We start from the raw sequence: 21,369 nt of genomic DNA, 5'->3' as shown, positions 1-21,369 counted from the left end.
ATTCCCGGGGAACCGACCACCCCCGCCGGAACCCCCCAAGTCACCAGATCCAAAACCAGTTTTAACACAAAATAACGGGGAGCCATAAGCCAATGAATCCCCCCAACCCAATTTCCATCAACTCCAAGGACTCCCCCCAGCCACCACAACGAGGGACTTTGAAACCTTAAAGACCTGAGACCCCACCACTCCGAAACGCTATGGCCTTCTCCACACCTTCCTGCAGCCCAAGTGCCCAAAAATCAATCCCAACGGCATTCAGAAGCACACCGTCTGCCAGCCAGAACGCCCCGTCACCTTTTTCCAACTCAAAATGCCTTACGGCTACTCCACCATTCCTGGCCACAAACGCGGACACCGCTCTGTTGACCTTGATCCTGGCCTTATTAAGTTTTTCCAAGGACCGCATATTCCTCCACCGTTTTCGCGGTACAATCTCCGACCAGACCACCGATATCCCCGGATATAACCGCCACAACCGCAACAAGTCCTGCTTGATGTCCTTAATTAGTTCTCTAAATGGGCGCATACCCAAATCATTACCTCCCACGTGTAGCACCAAAATCTACGGTGACCTGTCCAAAACTACCGCAGCATTGATCTCCTTCAGCACCCTGTTCCAGGACAAACCTCTAAAACCAATCCACCGGACCACTGCTACCGACCGATCGAAACCGAGTTGTCTACCCTTCGACCGTACGTCAGCGCGCCGGGCTCCCCAATGCACATAGGAATGGCCGAAAATCCACACCAAAAACGGTAAGGAACCTAAAAATACAAACACAAAGTTCAATCCACCACCTAAAGACCGCGATTTATCAAAACGAACCTTTCCAGGACGAAAACACACACCCCCACTTAACACCTAACATAACTGCGATATCTATTCGACTTCCATCTCCCAATACGCTTGATAGCCTCCGCATCCAAACCTCCCGCAGCCGCATCCGTAGCTGCCCCAATCCGAAAGGAATGAGGAGTAAAACGCGAATCATCCAACCCCAATACATCAAGCGCTCTCTTGAAAATCATCTGAAACTGATATCTTGACAAAGCAGAACCGTCCTCATGACAAAGTAAAGATCCCTCCCTGCGAGGCCCTAGCCCCCAAAAACTTTTCAAACAACTAACTGGGCACATCAGTGAACCAACTACCGCACCCAACTCAATTTTTCTACCGCGCCCCATCTGATCCGTCTTGGATCGACGCAACCAGAACTCCACACGCCCTTCAGACAAGAGAACATCCCTTGCCAAAACTCCCCCAGCTGTATACTTATTAGGAGACACCAGTTCACTAATTCTCATTGCACCAAAATATGCCAACGAGAAAGCCAAACTGAAAAGACGTTGTTCAAACAGTGACCCACAACAGTCCCCCAAAATCTCACCCAATCGCTCCAACATCGCAAAAGACACGGGACGCCGGGAATCCAACCTACCATATTGTCTCCGGAAACCTTTTACGGCTTGCCTCACCAGGAAAGCTTTAGACAAATCACACTGCCCCCTCAATTTGAAACCAAACGCCAAAGCCGCCAGCAAGCGTGATACCTTCGCCCACGACCAACCCTCATCCAAACGACGGCTAATCCAGGACAACAAAATCCCCACCTGATCATCAGCATTACCTCCACCCGGGCAGGATGCCAAGACCCCTTCCCAAGAAGACCAAGCCATCTGATAAGCCTCCCATGTTTTGGGAGCCAACGACGACCTTATCAGATCTTCAGCATCCCCGATGCCACGAGCCAAAGGTCCGCTGGGCAATCCAAACCGATGGTTTCTGCCTCCGGAGCCAAAGACCGGAAACGCTCGAACTGGAAACGAGAAAGAGAATCAACTAACGACCAACCACTAGATTGGGCACGGGGAATCACCTCACGGAGTCATTTCCATGTGGTGGTTGCAATATTTGCCCCTACATGGTTGCAGCTGATAATGTTACCCTCCCAATGTTTCCAGGCACTTTAAACCTTATTCAAACTGTCGCTCGAGGAATCTACTATATTGTCTAATTCTGTCTGTTTGTAATGGAAATCCCGCGTCCCTGACTGGTCGCGCCAGCCGCACACGATCAATCAGCGACAGGCGCAGTCATAGTGTGTCAGTCACAGTGTGATGTAGTTCAGTCACGTTTACTGGACAAGTTCCATCAGTCACAGTGCCATGCAGTTCACTCACGTTTACTGAACAAGTTCTGTAAGTCAAAGTGCCACATAGTTCACTCACGTTTACTGAACAAGTTCTGTCAGTCACAGTGCAATGCAGTTCAGTCACGTTTACTGAACAAGTCCTGTCTGTCACAGTGCCACATAGTTCAGTCACGTTTACTGAACAAGTTCTGTAAGTCACAGTGCCACATAGTTCACTCACGTTTACTGAACAAGTTCTGCCAGTCACAGTGCCACATAGTTCAGTCACGTTTACTGAACAAGTTCTGTCAGTCACAGTGCCACGCAGTTCAGTCACGTTTACTGAACAAGTTCTGTTAGTCACAGTGCCATGCAGTTCAGTCACGTTTACTGAACAAGTCCTGTCTGTCACAGTGCCACATAGTTCACTCACGTTTACTGAACAAGTTCTGCCAGTCACAGTGCCACATAGTTCAGTCACGTTTACTGAACAAGTTCTGTAAGTCACAGTGCCACCCAGTTCAGTCACGTTTACTGAACAAGTTCTGTCAGTCACAGTGCCACGTAGTTCAGTCACGTTTACTGAACAAGTTCTGTCAGTCACAGTGCCACGTAGTTCAGTCACGTTTACTGAACAAGTTCTGTCAGTCAGAGTGCCACGCAGTTCAGTCACGTTTACTGAACAAGTTCTGTCAGTCACAGTGCCATGCAGTTCAGTCACGTTTACTGAATAAGTTCTGTCAGTCACAGTGCCACGTGGTTCAGTCACGTTTACTGAACAAGTTCTGTCAGTCACAGTGCCACGCAGTTCAGTCACGTTTACTGAAGAAGTTCTGTCAGTCACAGTGCCATGCAGTTCACTCACGTTTACTGAACAAGTTCTGTGAGTCACAGAGCCACGTAGTTCAGTCACGTTTACTGAACAAGTCCTGTCTGTCACAGTGCCACGCAGTTCAGTCACGTTTACTGAACAAGTTCTGTCAGTCACAGTGCCACATAGTTTAGTCACGTTTACTGAACAAGTTCTGTCCACATATTTTAGAATACCCGATGCGTTAGGATCAGGCCACCATCTAGTGTGATATATATTCTTATCTGTCAATGCCCAAAGATATACAGTATGTGGGACAAAGTAGCCAAGAAATCAAACGCAGAATTCAGCAGCACATTTCCAATATAGAACACCATGGGAGTAGACATCACAAAATACGTGTAATGATGGTGGACCAGGTTATTGGCAACATTCGGGGTGGGAATCCAACTAAGGACCTCCTTCGCCGGGAGTCCCGTTGGATTTTCAATTTAAAGAGCATGTCCCCTGGAGGTCTAAAGGAGGAATTCTCGTTTTCTGGGTTCTATGGTTAAAATACACACCATAATTATATGTCTTTTTGTTTAGTTATATGGCTCATCTCTATTCTATTTCTATTTTTTTTAGATATACCCTGGACCAGTAGACATTGGTATTCGTTGTTCTGTGATGGAAGCACATTCACTTTCCCTGGAGAGGATTTACATCTTACTCTCACCTTGGTGCTTGCTTGGAGTATTATGGCTATTTTCATCAGAGAATTAGGCTGGGTTCACATTGCGTTATGGGCGCCCGTTATACGGACTACGTTACACCGCGGCATAAACACGGTGTAACGTAGTCCGTTAAGGCCGCCATTAATTCCTATGTGGGATGCATCGCACAATGGGCGTGCGCTAGGGATGTGCCGTCATTGAGTGACGGACCCTGAGACGCGGGCTGCAGCGTTTCCTAGTCCGTCACTGCTAGCGCAGATAGAGCTAGCAGATGCTCTATCTGCGCTAGCGTGCTGCCATACCGGCACTTGCATCAGCAGCCCGTTAACGTATGTGTTGAACGGGCTGCTGTAAACGCAATGTGAACCCGGCCTTATTTTCTAGTCATCAGATCTCTTTCCTGAAGCGTCTATTCACAGTACCATATCTTCATTTATGTTTTTTTGAGTTTTCCTTTATTCTAATTGTTCAGCTGGGTCCGACACTTATCTAACAAGTGTTTGTTTCCTATATTCTGGATCATTAATCGTGGATGATTGGCAGTTCAGTACGACTTGAGACTTATGTATATGTACCATGTATTGTCATGGGCCAGCCTCCTCGATTTGTTTCAGATTTTTTTCCCTGCATTTTGACCTTTTTCATCTATTTATAAAGTCATGTTTAGTCTCGGGCAGTTTGTTGAAGGAGACTTTCGGGTTTCTTTTTTGTATTTTTGTATTTTGCCTAATGGTTCAATAAAGATTCAGTATGCATTATACAGTGTGATAGTTATTAAATATTCTCATGTGGTTCTGTGTTATCTTACTCTATTACATCATCTATCTCTTTATTATTATTTTATTATTATTTTTTTATATTTATTTTCATTAACTTTATTATATACAGTACAGACCAAAAGTTTGGACACACCTTATCATTTAAAGATTTTTCTGTATTTTCTTGACTCTGAAAACTGTAAATTCACACTGAAGGCATCAAAGCTATGAATTAACACATGTGGAATTATATACTTAACAAAAAAGTGTGAAACAACTGAAATGATGTCTTAATTCTAGGTTCTTCAAAGTAGCCACCTTTTGCTTTGATGACTGCTTTGCACACACTTGGCATTCTCTTGATGAGCTTCAAGAGGTAGTCACCGGGAATGGTCTTCCAACAATCTTGAAGGAGTTCCCAGAGAAGCTTAGCACTTGTTGGCCCTTTTGCCTTCACTCTGCGGTCCAGCTCACTCCAAACCACTGTAGAGGCCAGGTCATCTGGCGTAGCACCCTATCACTCTCCTTCTTGGTCAAATAGCCCTTACACATCCTGGAGGTGTGTTTGGGGTCATTGTCCTGTTGAAAAATAAATGATGGTCCATCTAAACGCAAACCGGATGGAATAGCATGCTGCTGCAAGATGCTGTGGTAGCCATGCTGGTTCAGTATGCCTTCAATTTTAAATAAATCCCCAACAGTGTCACCAGCAAAGCACCCCCCACACCATCACACGTCCTCCTTCACGGTGGGAACCAGGCATGTAGAGTCCATCCGTTCACCTCTTCTGCGTCGCACAAAGACACGGTGGTTGGAACCAAAGATCTCAAATTTGGACTCATCAGACCAAAGCACATATTTCCACTGGTCTAATGTCCATTCCTTGTGTTCTTTAGCCCAAACAAGTCTCTTCTGCTTGTTGCCTGTCCTTAGCAGTGGTTTCCTAGCAGCTATTTTACCATGAAGGCCTGCTGCACAAAGTCTCCTCTTAACAGTTGTTGTAGAGATGTGTCTGCTGCTAGAACTCTGTGGTGTTGACCTGGTCTCTAATCTGAGCTGCTTTTAATCTGCGATTTCTGAGGCTGGTGACTCAGATAAACTTATTCTCAGAAGCAGAGGTGACTCTTGGTCTTCCTTTCCTGGGGCGGTCCTCATGTGAGACAGTTTCTTTGTAGTGCATGATGGTTTTTGCAACTGCACTTGGGGACACTTTCAAAGTTTTCCCAATTTTTCGGACTGACTGACCTTCATTTCTTAAAGTAATGATGGCCACTTGTTTTTCTTTACTTAGCTGCTTTTTTCTTGCCATAATACAAATTCTAACAGTCTATTCAGTAGGACTATCAGCTGTGTATCCACCAGACTTCTGCTCAACCCAATTGATGGTCCCAACCCCATTTATAAGGCAAGAAATCCCACTTATTAAACCTGACAGGGCACACCTGTGAAGTGAAAATCATTCCCGGTGACTACCTCTAGAAGCTCATCAAGACAATGTCAAGAATGTGCAAAGCAGTCATCAAAGCAAAAGGTGGCTACTTTGAAGAACCTAGAATATAAGATATATTTTGAGTTATTTCACACTTTTTTGTTAAGTATATAATTCCACATGTATTAATTCATAGTTTTGATGCCTTCAGTGTGAATTTACAATTTTCAGAGTCATGAAAATACAGAAAAGTATTTAAATGAGAAGGTGTGTCCAAACTTTTGGTCTGTACTCTATATATGTTTCATTTTTTTATGTTATATATTTTTTTCATTTTCTTTCTTTTTCAATAATTTGTGCCTTCACATGCTTTTCACCCTTCTTTATTAATTTAATTCATTTAATTTTTTAGCCATTTTGTGCTTCTGTGTATCGCAATCATTGCCGATGCATATTAGCCTCATAGTTGATATTTTCTGTGCTATCTTTCTATGTTTAGTCCATATATTATTCAATCTATTTATATCAATGAATAATTGCAATATAGTCGCTCAGGCTCACCTTTTTTATGTTGATAACAGATATACTGCGCGTACGCTAACAAATTCATTATGTGTTTGTATTTTACTGTCTGTCTGATCCTGGTGTTGCTAGGTGACGGCGCCCGCGCTTTTGCGGCTTTGTTTTGGGCCTGTGCTGCTAGACACAATTCATAGCGCGACCCGCGCACGCGTCACGTGGCAATCTCTGCATGCGCGATTGTACTTTCAACTGACTTTATTGACTATTGACGACAGACGGACACTGACAAGATGGCTGCTACCATGTGCTTTCTGTCTGCTCCCTTGCCAGCCGGCTTTCTCTCCAGGTGATTAACTTACTAATTGATATGTTTGTATATATATACACAGTATACAGTGGGGCAAAAAAGTATTTAGTCAGTCAGCAATAGTGCAAGTTCCACCACTTAAAAAGATGAGAGGCGTCTGTAATTTACATCATAGGTAGACCTCAACTATGGGAGACAAACTGAGAAAAAAAATTCCAGAAAATCAGATTGTCTGTTTTTTTATCATTTTATTTGCATATTATGGTGGAAAATAAGTATTTGGTCAGAAACAAAATTTCATCTCAATACTTTGTAATATATCCTTTGTTGGCAGTGACAGAGGTCAAACGTTTTCTGTAAGTCTTCACAAGGTTGCCACACACTGTTGTTGGTATGTTGGCCCATTCCTCCATGCAGATCTCCTCTAGAGCAGTGATGTTTTTGGCTTTTCGCTTGGCAACACGGACTTTCAACTCCCTCCAAAGGTTTTCTATTGGGTTGAGATCTGGAGACTGGCTAGGCCACTCCAGGACCTTGAAATGCTTCTTACGAAGCCACTCCTTCGTTGCCCTGGCGGTGTGCTTTGGATCATTGTCAGCTGGTACTCCATTACTGCTGCCTGCTGCTCACACAACCGCTCCAACATATGTAACGTTGAATTCTACCTGGTGGGTAGGTCACATATGATGCGATGTTCCGGAAGGCGGAATCAGTGCTGCAGAGCTGCAATGCGCGATCTTGCCATGCTGGAACGCCGCAAGTGAGCACACTCAAGGCGGACCTTGTGCAGCAGTGCATCAAGATCCGGATAGTCCCTCAAAGAACTCTGCACGACCAAGTTGAGCACATGTGCCAGACATGGGATGTGAGTGAGATTGCCTAGGCCCAGAGCTGCCACCAGATTTCGGCCATTGTCACACTCTACCATGCCTGGCTGGAGATTCGCTGGCACAAACCACACGTCGCTCTCCTAATTGATGGCATTCCAGAGCTCCTGTGCTGTGTGGCTTCGATTCCCCAAAGAAATTAATTTCAATACGGCCTGTTGACGTTTGGCCATGACTGTGTTCATATCGGTCGTAACAGGTAAGCCTTCACGGTTCCATGTGGAGGTAGACTGTGATGGCTCCTGCAGCAATGATTCAGAGGAACTGGAGTATGAGGAGTCAATGTGTACAGACTGGATTCCTGCAATCCTTGGAGTTGGCAGAACATGTACAGCGCCACTCTCAAGATCTGTACCCGGCTCCACAACAATTACCCAATGGGCAGTGAGGGAAAGGTATCCTCCCAGTCCATGGTTACTGGTCCACACATCGGTGGTCAGGTGGACCTGGCTACTGACGCGTTTAGTAGCGCATGTTTAATTTTTCCCTCCACATGCTTTTGCAGGGCAGGGACGGCTTGCCTGCTGAAATAAAAGCGGCTGGGCACGTTGTACTGTGGGACTGCCAATGCCATGAAGTTACGGAAGGTGTCAGTCTCCACCAGCCTGAATGAGAGCATTTCAAGGGACAGTAGTTTTGCAATGCCTGCATTCAGAGCCTGTGCTCGGGGGTGATTTGCTGAGTATGGGCGCCTTTTCTCCCATGTCTGTGCTACCGATGGCTGTAGAGGCCTCCTGGTGTAGTCTCACCGGATGCTTCCTGTCGCCCCTGTGCAGTATTGGGGGCCCCTTTTCTTTTCTGCCCTGTGACCCCTGTATGTGGAAGGGAGACCTGTGTATCTAATAGTTTAACAAACCTTTCTCTCGTTTAGTACTGGGCCCTGTCCTGGGTTCAACCACCGGAGGGAGCCCAAGAGCAGAATTCACAACAGGGGGCTGCCTATCCTTTGGGGATCTGCTCTGAGGCAAGATAGTATTCCTATTTCCACCTTTAGGGGTATTTAGTTCTCCGGCTGTGTCGAGGTGTCTAGGTTTTGTTAGGCACACCCCACGGCTACTTCTAGTTGCGGTGATAAGATCAGGGTTTGCGGTCAGTATAGTTACCACCTACTCCAGTGAAAGTTTTCATGCTGCTCCAAGGTAACCTGATCATAACAAAGCTCCCTCTGTAGGACTGTGGGTTTCGGTAACTGCGGCCTGCTCGCGGCCTTACAACTTATTTTTTCATGTGGACCTTCTGCTGCATATCTGAGTTCCAGCACCATTAGCTGGTTCTTTAGCAGTCAATCTTGAATAGGTCCCCCTGGGTTTCAGTACTGTCAGCTGGTTCCAGCCAGAGCCTTTGGCTTAGGTGCCTCCTTCTCAGTATCCGAGTTCCAACAACGTCTGGTGGTCCTTGGTAGTGCTTTCTGGCACGGGTACCTCCTGCTTAGTAACTGGGTTCCAGAACCATCAGCTGGTCCTCGGTAGTTCCATTGGCTCTTGTACCTTCTGCTACCCATCCGGGTTCCAGTACCGTCAGCTTGTTCCAGGCAGAGCCTTTGGCTTAGGTGCCTCCTTCTCGGCATCCGAGTTGCACCAACGTCTGGTGGTCCTTGGTAGTGCCTTCTGGCACGGGTACCTCCTGCTTAGTAACTGGGTTCCAGAACCATCAGCTGGTTCTCGGTAGTTCCATTGGCTCTTGTACCTTCTGCTACCCATCCGGGTTCCAGTACCATCAGCTGGTTCTCGGCAGTGTCTTTTGCTCTTGTACCTTCTGCTACCCATCCTGGTTCCAGTACCGTCAGCTGATTCCAGGCAGAGCCTTTGGCTTTGGTGCCTCCTTCTCGGTATCTGAGATCCACCAACGTCTGGTGTTCCTTGGTAGTGCTTTCTGGCATGGGTACCTCCTGCTTAGTAACCGGGTTCCAGTACCATCAGCTGGTCCTCGGTAGTTCCATTGGCTCTTGTACCTTCTGCTACCCATCCTGGTTCCAGTACCGTCAGCTGGTTCTTGGCAGTGTCTTTGGCTCTTGTACCTTCTGCTACCCATCCTGGTTCCAGTACCATCAGCTGGTCCCAGGCAGGGCCTTTGGCTTTGGTGCCTCCTTCTCGGTATCCGAGATCAACCAACTTCTGGTGGTTCTTGGTAGTGCTTTCTGGCACGGGTACCTCCTGCTTAGTAACCGGGTTCCAGTACCATCAGCTGGTCCTCGGTAGTTCCATTGGCTCTTGTACCTTCTGCTACCCATCCTGGTTCCAGTACCGTCAGCTGGTTCCAGGCAGAGCCTTTGGCTTAGGTGCCTCCTTCTCGGTATCCGAGTTCCATCAACGTCTGGGGTCCTTGGTAGTGCTTTCTGGCACGGGTACCTCCTGCTTAGTAACCGGGTTCCAGTACCATCAGCTGGTCCTCGGTAGTTCCATTGGCTCTTGTACCTTCTGCTACCCATCCGGGTTCCAGTACCGTCAGCTGGTTCTCGGCAGTGTCTTTGGCTCTTGTACCTTCTGCTACCCATCCTGGTTCCAGTACCGTCAGCTGGTTCTAGGCAGAGCCTTTGGCTTTGGTGCTTCCTTTCCGGTATCCGAGATCCAACAACGTCTGGTGGTCCATGGTAGTGCTTTCTGACACGGGTACCTCCTGCTTAGTAACCGGGTTCTAGTACCATCAGCTGGTCCTCGGCAGTTCCATTGGCTCTTGTACCTTCTGCTACCCATCCGGGTTCCAGTACCGTCAGCTGGTTCTCGGCAGTGTCTTTGGCACGCGTACTCCCTCCTGCCCAGCCTGGTTCCAGCACGCCAGCTGTTTCTGGGTAGTGTCAAGGTCACTTTGCCTCCAATACGTTGTCTAGTCAGCTGGTTCCAGGCAGAGCCTTTGGCTTAGGTGCCTCCTTCTCGGTATCCGAGTTCCACCAATGTCTGGTGGTCCTTGGTAGTGCTTTCTGGCACGGGTACCTCCTGCTTAGTAACCGGGTTCCAGTACCATCAGCTGGTCCTCGGTAGTTCCATTGGCTCTTGTACCTTCTGCTACCCATCCGGGTTCCAGTACCGTCAGCTGGTTCTCGGCAGTGTCTTTGGCTCTTGTACCTTCTGCTACCCATCCTGGTTCCAGTACCATCAGCTGGTTCCAGGCAGAGCCTTTGGCTTTGGTGCATCCTTCCCGGTATCTGAGATCCACCAACGTCTGGTGGTCCTTGGTATTGCTTTCTGACACGGGTACCTCCTGCTTAGTAACCGGGTTCCAGTACCATCAGCTGGTCCTCGGCAGTTCCATTGGCTCTTGTACCTTCTGCTACCCATCCGGGTTCCAGTACTGTCAGCTGGTTCTCGGCAGTGTCTTTGGCACGGGTACTCCCTCCTGCCCAGCCTGGTTCCAGCACGCCAGCTGTTTCCGGGTAGTGTCAAGGTCACTTTGCCTCCAATACGTTGTCCTGTCGGGTTGCGGTCGGGTTAGCCGACTCCATGGTGCCTGCAGTTTAGATGCTTCCTATGTGGGCTGCGGGATCTGGCAATCAAGGCTGGTTCCATAGTGCCAAGTGGACAAGCTCCCCCTGTAGGACTGTGGGTTTCGGTAACTGCGGTCAACTCGCGGCCTTGCAACTTTTTTTTCATGTGGACCTTCTGCTGCCTACCGTCAGCTGGTTCCAGGCAGAGCCTTTGGCTTTGGTGCCTCCTTCTCGGTATCCGAGTTCCACCAACGTCTGGTGGTCCTTGGTAGTGCTGTCTGGCACGGGTACCTCCTGCTTAGTAACCGTGTTCCAGTACCATCAGCTGGTCCTCAGTAGTTCCACTGGCTCTTGTACCCTCTGCTACCCATCCTGGTTCAAGTACCGTCAGCTGGTTCCAGGCAGAGCCTTTGGCTTAGGTGCCTCCTTCTCGGTATCCGAGTTCCACCAATGTCTGGTGGTCCTTGGTAGTGCTTTCTGGCACGGGTACCTCCTGCTTAATAACCGGGTTCCACTACCATCAGCTGGTCCTCGGTAGTTCCATTGGCTCTTGTACCTTCTGCTACCCATCCTGGTTCAAGTACCGTCAGCTGGTTCCAGGCAGAGCCTTTGGCTTAGGTGCCTCCTTCTCGGTATCCGAGTTCCACCAATGTCTGGTGGTCCTTGGTAGTGCTTTCTGGCACGGGTACCTCCTGCTTAGTAACCGGGTTCCAGTACCATCAGCTGGTCCTCGGTAGTTCCATTGGCTCTTGTACCTTCTGCTACCCATCCTGGTTCAAGTACCGTCAGCTGGTTCCAGGCAGAGCCTTTGGCTTAGGTGCCTCCTTCTCGGTATCCGAGTTCCACCAATGTCTGGTGGTCCTTGGTAGTGCTTTCTGGCACGGGTACCTCCTGCTTAGTAACCGGGTTCCAGTACCATCAGCTGGTCCTCGGTAGTTCCATTGGCTCTTGTACCTTCTGCTACCCATCCGGGTTCCAGTACCGTCAGGTGGTTCTCGGCAGTGTCTTTGGGGCGGGTACTCCCTCCTACGGTATCATGTCCTAGGGTCACATAGATGCATTATTGTACATGGATGGGGGTGTTATCATTGTTGCTTTTAAATGTTTTTAGTCATGTTTGTGCTTTGGTGATAATAAAGTAGTTTTTGATATTTTTTGTACCTCGGGTGTGGACTTTCTACATACACATTAGTCTTTCCTCCAGTTATTGCTCCTCCTTTCTATGCGTTAGTAGCACCCTGTGATTATAATTGCATTTGAAATATATACTGTGGTGCACCCTGCCCTTTATTGTTTAGCCAGACTTGAAGATTGATGTTCACCAGAGGAAACCATCTATCATGAAGGAGCTGGAGCAGTTTTGCCTTCAGGAATGGTCAAAAATCCCAGTGGCAAGATGTGGAACGCTCATAGAGACTTATCCAAAGCGACTTGCAACCATTATTGCCTCAAAAGGAGGCTCCACAAAGTACTGACTTTAGGGGGATGAATAGTTATGCACACTGAAGTTGTCAGGTATTTTGTCCCATTTGTTGCTTACTTCACAATAAAAAAAACCAAATCTTCACAATTGTAGGCATGTTCTTTACATGAACTGATGGACACCATCAAAAAAACCCAGAAAGGGTTAAACTTGCAGGAGTGAAGTGAGGCGCCCCATAAGTGGAGAGTGGTCAGAGAGACTCGGAGGTAAGTATTCTATTCTTCCCATCATTCCCACAGCTGCGGAATTACATAGTAACAAACCTATACGGGACAATTAGCTGTGGACAGCATAATAACAGGAAAAAGTCTTAACTTTAGGGTAAGGTAATGGCCAAACATCTAAGTGCTACCTCCTCTAACTTCTCTCCAAAGGAGTAAGTCCCTCCCGCATCCCAGCTAAACTCATAGCCAATGTATCGTATTGTTGAAGTCATCCATTAGTACTAGGGGGCAGCCAGGGGCTTTACTAACAAAATTCGATTATTTTCTGAAGGACCGTTCCTGTGTATGGAGGAGAGATATAAACCGCATCAATAAGGATTAAAATATTATAGAATCTCCCCCGCAGACAGATGTATCGTCCCTTTTTAGCTATTTCTTGGTCAATACAGTGAAAGGGAATTGTATGATTAATTAAAATACTAACTCCGCGTGAATATTTGGAGAATGTTGCATGATAGCTCGAGCCCACTTAGGCTGGGGTTAATAGATATATATTATGCTCCTTCATGTGAGTCTCTTGGAGGCATAATATTACGTGCTGACATTTCTTCATGGTATCGAAGATCGCCTTCCTTTTATCAGGTTCATGTACTCCCCTTACGTTCCACGACAATAAGGTAATCTTTTTAGCCTTGAGAGTCAGCCTTGTGGAATAGATAGGGGTATTCCAGAAAAGGCTATCTCCATCGGTGGCATTGCACAAGATTAGAAGAACCACTCTAGATCTGATGTAAACCTAAACAGCAATCTGAGGGCCGGTTGTGCCCCCTTTATGCTTCAACATAACCCAAATTTCAACACTAACATTTTGGCCACTGCGACCATGCCCTAACAGGCGCTCTCTAAGGGACCAGGGCCTAAGTCGAAACCTTGGATGTAGCAGTCACAATGGGGGTAACCAAGCAACCTTCTAAATTCTCCATCGTTCTAAAGTAGCAAAACTAAAGAAGGATATTGAATTCATAGCAGCAACCCACAGGTGGGCCAGATATTACCTAGAGTAGGAGCAAACCATTGTCCACAGTTGTTTTTTTATTTTCCACGAACTGCGCACTTCTCTTCTGTACATCAGCAAAATAATCTGTGAATATGGAGATTCTTGGACCATTTATGGAGCTTCATAGGATGGTATCCCTATAGTGAAGTATCTTGGCCAGGACTGTGCATGGCTGACTTCCAGGCGGTAGTGGCCTTGTCTGCACCCGTTCCACTGCAAAGAGGGGGCTAAGAGTATCCTTCCCACACACCATCACTAGCCAGGTTTCAAAGAATTCTGTGGTCTTTGCGCCCTAGGATTTTTAAGGGACTCCAACAATCCAGATATTTTTCCTGCACGGGCGGTTCTCCAAATCATCCTGGTTGATGCGATTTGCCTCTGATAACTTGGTGTGTTGCTGCAAATCTTGCCTCATTGGAAGTAGGATGTCCTATAATTCATTAACGCTCTTCCCGAGGTCTGTGGTCCTCTCTGAGATACTGCGTATATCTTGTCTGACCACTGAAATGTTCTTCATAATTCCTCCTACCTGCAGCACCAGAGATGAAAGAGAGCTACTACAATCCCCAATGGCTTGCATGATATCTTGGGCTCTGTAGCTGCTAGTTGGCATGTAGGAGAAACAGCATGGACTCCCCGGTTCTCATCTGGTTCATACTCAGGCTGATCTGTAGTAAGCAGGTGGGAGAAGGAATTTGGGTCTGGATGAATCCCTCTCAACGTGTCATCCCGTTTCTTCCACTCCTGATCTTGCAAATCTTTCTAAACTAGCCACATCCTCCTTTTAGTGCTCACCCGCTCAGCTTGCACTCTCTGCCACAATTGTGTCGACCCCACCTTGTAGATTGCACTCCTGGCCTTTGAGCACGTTCCCTTTCTTCATGGCGGGCTCCGTGCCAGGGAAAAGGCTGTTTACAGTGTCCAGGCATAAGCAGGTAAGTATACCCGACCAGAGGGTGAAAAAAAGGGCAGCTTGAGGATCGTATAAGGATCTGCACACGGAGCTGACCGGGCATGCATCCTCTCACATCGCTGGCAGACCATGCCCCCACGGCAAGTGCAAATCTTAAAAATGGTGAGGACTGGTATAGTAGACCACAGAGTTTATGTAATATCGCTGTATAGACTGTGATGTGCACTAGTAAGGTTTAGCGGGAGAAGACACTCGGCGTACACACTAAACCCCATTCTCACAATACATTGAACATACTTTGGGAAAGCAACCACAGCCAATATAGCAAAGCCAAAGAAGATCTCCCAAGCAGGAATGAGATTAAAATGCCTTTATTATATATACACTTGGCAATAAGTAACAATGATAAAAGACACAAATGTGCACAATGGGATTATTTGTATAATAAAATCAATATGAATAATAGTACAGACTGACCCCTTGAAAATTATATCCTATATTATACTACCATGACAGGTTTAAACATCGCCCCAGGATGACATATATTATTAGCTGGATTTATATATAAAAAAAGACTTTCTGCATATATTGCAAGTACAGACCTATAGATACAAAATGTGCAAAATTGGTAGCAAATAGTAATTTATGTGCAATAAAGCAATATAAAGTGCAACAGGAGGGGGAAGGGAAAAAGGTCAATTATAACCATACAGTGTACTGAATATGTCAGTATATACACCTTATTATAACACGTGCACAACTATGTCAGAAAAAATAAAAAAACTTTTTTTGTGCAAAGAGAAAAAAAGGGGGGTTATATATACCCATAAGATATGCTGGATTATACCAGAAAGTGCTATGTGCAAAAAGAAAGTGTAAAAACTGAAAAAAAGCCACAATTGCAGGTTACACTATTCTAAGAGGAGTGTATACTAAACCATACTGCACAAAAATAGGTCTATAAGAAAGTATCAAATATATCTATATATTTCCAATAGTACTAATTATAGTGGCCAAAAAAATAAAAGAGCAGCTAAATCACCACCATAAAGTCACCACTGGCACACTCTGACCACCAGAGGGCCGGATACTAATCACTATGGTGTAATGCAGGGGGATGTACTTAAATCTTTAAATATACCTGTGAGGTCAGCTGAATCCCAAAGAAACGCACCCCGACGCGCGTTTCGGATTACTCCTTCTATCCTCTTAGAATAGTGTAACCTGCAATTGTGGCTTTTTTTCAGTTTTTACACTTTCTTTTTGCACATAGCACTTTCTGGTATAATCCAGCATATCTTATGGGTATATATAACCCCCCTTTTTTTCTCTTTGCACAAAAAAAGTTTTTTTATTTTTTCTGACATAGTTGTGCACGTGTTATAATAAGGTGTATATACTGACATATTCAGTACACTGTATGGTTATAATTGACCTTTTTCCCTTCCCCCTCCTGTTGCACTTTATATTGCTTTATTGCACATAAATTACTATTTGCTACCAATTTTGCACATTTTGTATCTATAGGTCTGTACTTGCAATATATGCAGAAAGTCTTTTTTTATATATAAATCCAGCTAATAATATATGTCATCCTGGGGCGATGTTTAAACCTGTCATGGTAGTATAATATAGGATATAATTTTCAAGGGGTCAGTCTGTACTATTATTCATATTGATTTTATTATACAAATAATCTCATTGTGCACATTTGTGTCTTTTATCATTGTTACTTATTGCCAAGTGTATATATAATAAAGGCATTTTAATCTCATTCCTGCTTGGGAGATCTTCTTTGGCTTTGCTATATTGGCTGTGGTTGCTTTCCCTTGGTACGGTGGTGGTTTCCACATTTCTCTCCACAGGACACTAGTCACTGACACTTGTAATTATAATTTTAATATTCTTTTAATATTCTTTTATTGATTTGTTATTTATCATACAGTGATTGGTGTACCTGGGGCTGTTACTTAATTGAACATACTTTGTGGTGTCCGGCTAGGACTTGGCACAACCTGCGGTTTCGGTACTGTATGACAGCATCCTGCATGGTTCTGGACCTAAAAACAAGTTTAGGTTGTAATAAATGGATTGTATATCGTTAGAAAAACATGGCTACTTTCTTTCTGTAACAGTTCCCATCTTTCCACACGTCGAGTGTGGTTTTGTAACTCAGCCCTATTCTCTCGAATGGAGCTGATCTGCAAGACCAGCCACAACCTTAGAACAAGGATGGCACTGTTTCTGTAAGAAAGCTTTCTGTAGGTTGTTTTTATCTGGAGACTTACTTGTGAAGCAGGTGGCATTATAAAGCTGGGAGGTGGTGGTGGTTGGTAGGTATTGATGACTTGGTTGGGTACAATTCGGATATGATCCATCTTCTTCTGGTTGGCTAGAGGAGCTAGCCGATCCTTCTTACACTGTGCAAAGGCGACATACAATGGCTTGGAGTCTACAATCCTTCCGTTCATCTCTGTGACCGCTTTGGTTGCTTCCTCGGGAGCGGAGAAGCAGACAAAACCAAACCCTTTGCTGCGTCTACCTTCCATCATGACCTGAAATATTACATCACCTGACATCCTTACAATGAAACATAGGAAAATAAATAGTACACCCTCACCTAAGAAGGTTCACGCTAAAGGGTCATTCCCGACATTGAAAGTTATCATCTACTCATCACTCTATTCCTAAAGGATCCATGGGGTCCCAGCAGTAAGACCACCGCAAATCCACAAGTTATCACCTCTCCTATGTATCGATGAAAACGTCTAATGTTGGCCATAAGTATAACCCTTAATGTTACGTAGATGAAAATGAATGTGAGGATAGAAAGAAGAAAGAAGCAGATACAAGCTGAGCTCACCTTAGCACTGATGATGGTGCCATAACGGGAAAACACCTGATGCAGTAGCCTGTCATCAATGCAATCTGCAAGATTGTTAATGTAGAGATTGACACCCTAAAATTAGAAGAAGAAAAAAGTTATTAAAAATGCAGAATTTTTTTCAAACACTCACACAAATTAAATACAAAGGGAGTGAAGTCACTCACCTGGGAACTGGTGATCCATTCTTGGTTTATTTGCTCGAACGTCCTCCTAACCTCTGGTTGTCTTTCCAACTTCTTCTGGGCTCTTCCAACATAAATGGCCTTACCATTCACATCTTTACCATTCATTTCATTCACGGCCTTATAGAAGTAGGAAAATAGTTACTTTACTCCCATACGTTGGTCACAAGAACAAGATCTCTCACCCTGAGGGATCAGGACACCATTTCCTACGGACTGTCATTTTTTGATCTCCTAAGGACAGGGTTTCATCCCATCCTGAGAGAGCTGATCTTCCCCTGGTTCTTTGTTCACATGGTGCACACCTGACTATTGTAGATTGCAAAATGATTGCAACCTATATTATCCTCGCCAGGAGGGGTATTCCCATCTTAGGCATTGATGGCGTAATCATCTGATGCTATCCCTGCCTGATAGATAAGGTTCCAGAGGTGGCACCCGATCTCAAGAAAAGGGGTCCCTCAACCTCCAACCTGTCTGGATGGCCAGTGGATGGCTGCTGCATCCAGGTGGAGAATGAAGAGGTGGTTGCACATGTACACATCCTTAGATAGCTGAGCACACGCACAGCCACGCCACTTCCCACAGGGACCCCTGTTTTGTGGGTATTCAGTAAATGTCTGAAAAAGTAAAACCCCCTTAGAGTATGTGCACACTGAGTCTTTTTGCTGAGTTTTTGAAGCAGGAACTACCAAGTTTGTGAGGAGTTTTGAGTCTCAGAGGAGGATTCAGAGAGTTTCCGCTCAGTGGCTGTGTGCATACATCATCTTTTTCAAGTGGATTCCGAGCGGAATCCATCTGAAAAAGTGTCTCAAAAGCTCTTAAAAAAATTAACATAATACACAGCAGTGTCAAAATCCATTACTCTGCCCATGTTCAGTATTTTGTTACTTCTTTTCACTGCTTCAGGGTTTGGAAACCTTGGAGCAATTAAAAGAGGTAACATGTTTATTCTCTCATAATGAAGATATAAGGGAGAAGATGTCAGAGCAAAAATAGGAAAAAAAAAGCCACCGACTGAAGTAGCTTCACCTGAGAAAAGTCGGCAGCTGCGCCAGAATCTAATGCACATAGGCAATTTCTGCTCCAAAATGTAAAACAATGCCGTAGGGGTATAGGCCCTGAGATCCCAACTAACAGTACAAAGGGGAATGCTGTCTCACGAGAGTGGTATACAGACTGATAAATGATTATTGCTGCTCATCTTCCACCAACTTAGACGGCCTACAATAACAGAGATACCAATCCTGACTCCAGATATTTCGTAAGTCTCCATCTCACTTTTAGGGCGTCCTCGTGTTTCTTAAAGCTCACAAAGCCGAATCCCTTGGACGTCCCATTTTGATCAGTCATGACTTTAACGCTCCGTGTAGGCCCTAAAGTGAGAGTATTGCCCAAATTTAGGTTTCGGAAGCTTTAGGACAACCCATATATAAGTCTGACTTCAGAAGACTGTATTGTGGCCATATTTTATTCTTTGTGTTATTGCTCGATGTCCCGACCCATCAGCGGGCCTCCTGGCCCAGAACGTACATCATAAATGGCTGCGATGCGGTTACCTCAGGTTATGAGACCCGCTGATGGGTCGGGACGTGGAGCAATAATACAGAGAATAAAATATGGCCACAATACGGTCTTCTGAAATAACCGTGATTCTCGTAGCTACACGATTCATATTTACCGTATTTGCTGAACAATTCCTTGAGCCGTTCATCGTCCATATTTTCTCCAAAGTTATTGATGTAAACATTAGTGTATAAAGAACTGGCAACAACTTCAGGTTCTCGTTTGTGACTGGACTTGGAATGTTCAATATACCTTTACAGAGAATGCAGACACGTTTATCCAAAATTGTTATTTACAAGCGGCAAAAAAACTCCAAACATTTAGCCCACTTTCACCCGATCAGTATTCAGTCAGTATTTGTAGCCAAAACCAGGAGAGGAACTATCAGAGGAAAAGTGTGATAGAAACACCTGCACCACTTCTGGATTTATCACCTGCTCCTGGTTTTGGCTACAAATACTGAGCGTGTGAACGTGGCCTTAGAGGGGTATTCCTATGTAGATATTTGTATATACAGTGGGGCAAAAAAGTATTTAGTCAGTCAGCAATAGTGCAAGTTCCACCACTTAAAAAGATGAGAGGCGTCTGTAATTTACATCATAGGTAGACCTCAACTATGGGAGACAAACTGAGAAAAAAAAATCCAGAAAATCACATTGTCTGTTTTTTTAACATTTTATTTGCATATTATGGTGGAAAATAAGTATTTGGTCAGAAACAAACAATCAAGATTTCTGGCTCTCACAGACCTGTAACTTCTTCTTTAAGAGTCTCCTCTTTCCTCCACTCATTACCTGTAGTAATGGCACCAGTTTAAACTTGTTATCAGTATAAAAAGACACCTGTGCACACCCTCAAACAGTCTGACTCCAAACTCCACTATGGTGAAGACCAAAGAGCTGTCAAAGGACACCAGAAACAAAATTGTAGCCCTGCACCAGGCTGGGAAGACTGAATCTGCAATAGCCAACCAGCTTGGAGTGAAGAAATCAACAGTGGGAGCAATAATTAGAAAATGGAAGACATACAAGACCACTGATAATCTCCCTCGATCTGGGGCTCCACGCAAAATCCCACCCCGTGGGGTCAGAATGATCACAAGAACGGTGAGCAAAAATCCCAGAACCACGCGGGGGGACCTAGTGAATGAACTGCAGAGAGCTGGGACCAATGTAACAAGGCCTACCATAAGTAACACACTACGCCACCATGGACTCAGATCCTGCAGTGCCAGACGTGTCCCACTGCTTAAGCCAGTACATGTCCGGGCCCGTCTGAAGTTTGCTAGAGAGCATTTGGATGATCCAGAGGAGTTTTGGGAGAATGTCCTATGGTCTGATGAAACCAAACTGGAACTGTTTGGTAGAAACACAACTTGTCGTGTTTGGAGGAAAAAGAATACTGAGTTGCATCCATCAAACACCATACCTACTGTAAAGCATGGTGGTGGAAACATCATGCTTTGGGGCTGTTTCTCTGCAAAGGGGCCAGGACGACTGATCCGGGTACATGAAAGAATGAATGGGGCCATGTATCGTGAGATTTTGAGTGCAAACCTCCTTCCATCAGCAAGGGCATTGAACATGAAACGTGGCTGGGTCTTTCAACATGACAATGATCCAAAGCACACCGCCAGGGCAATGAAGGAGTGGCTTCGTAAGAAGCATTTCAAGGTCCTGGAGTGGCCTAGCCAGTCTCCAGATCTCAACCCTATAGAAAACCTTTGGAGGGAGTTGAAAGTCCGTGTTGCCAAGCGAAAAGCCAAAAACATCACTGTTCTAGAGGAGATCTGCATGGAGGAATGGGCCAACATACCAACAACAGTGTGTGGCAACCTTGTGAAGACTTACAGAAAACGTTTGACCTCTGTCATGGCCAACAAAGGATACAGTGGGGCAAAAAAGTATTTAGTCAGTCAGCAATAGTGCAAGTTCCACCACTTAAAAAGATGAGAGGCGTCTGTAATTTACATCATAGGTAGACCTCAACTATGGGAGACAAACTGAGAAAAAAAAATCCAGAAAATCACATTGTCTGTTTTTTTAACATTTTATTTGCATATTATGAGGGAAAATAAGTATTTGGTCAGAAACAAAATTTCATCTCAATACTTTGTAATATATCCTTTGTT

At 45.2% G+C, this 21,369-nt stretch overlaps 2 protein-coding genes across 6 annotated transcripts in view; one reads left to right on the top strand and one right to left on the bottom strand.

Moving 5' to 3' along the window:
- Nucleotides 1–4,420, top strand: part of LOC138656347 (gastrula zinc finger protein XlCGF66.1-like) — a 73,757-nt gene extending 69,337 nt beyond the window's left edge. For both annotated transcript variants that reach the window (XM_069743699.1, XM_069743698.1), the window contains one exon: nucleotides 3,574–4,420. In XM_069743699.1, the coding sequence (XP_069599800.1) occupies nucleotides 3,574–3,782 (209 nt within the window). In that variant the 3' untranslated portion in view covers nucleotides 3,783–4,420. The remainder of the gene's footprint in view (nucleotides 1–3,573) is intronic.
- Nucleotides 1,806–21,369, bottom strand: part of LOC138656346 (polyadenylate-binding protein 1-like) — a 29,982-nt gene continuing 10,418 nt past the window's right edge. For 2 of the 4 annotated variants that reach the window (XM_069743697.1, XM_069743696.1), the window contains exons 5-10: nucleotides 19,354–19,490; nucleotides 18,954–19,048; nucleotides 17,655–17,792; nucleotides 17,467–17,562; nucleotides 16,892–17,158; nucleotides 16,515–16,663 (exon numbers count right to left, since the gene is read on the bottom strand). In XM_069743697.1, the coding sequence (XP_069599798.1) occupies nucleotides 16,574–16,663; nucleotides 16,892–17,158; nucleotides 17,467–17,562; nucleotides 17,655–17,792; nucleotides 18,954–19,048; nucleotides 19,354–19,490 (823 nt within the window). In that variant the 3' untranslated portion in view covers nucleotides 16,515–16,573. Of the gene's footprint in view, nucleotides 1,821–16,495; nucleotides 16,664–16,891; nucleotides 17,159–17,466; nucleotides 17,563–17,654; nucleotides 17,793–18,953; nucleotides 19,049–19,353; nucleotides 19,491–21,369 lie in introns of those variants that run through there. The other 2 variants (XM_069743695.1, XM_069743694.1) reach the window with 2 other exon arrangements.

The sequence above is a fragment of the Ranitomeya imitator genome, unplaced genomic scaffold, assembly GCF_032444005.1.
Source record: "Ranitomeya imitator isolate aRanImi1 unplaced genomic scaffold, aRanImi1.pri SCAFFOLD_395, whole genome shotgun sequence".
Classification (NCBI taxonomy): Eukaryota; Metazoa; Chordata; class Amphibia; order Anura; family Dendrobatidae; genus Ranitomeya; species Ranitomeya imitator.
The sequence above is the reverse complement of the archived record's forward strand: the minus strand, read 5'-3'. Positions and strand labels throughout refer to the sequence as shown.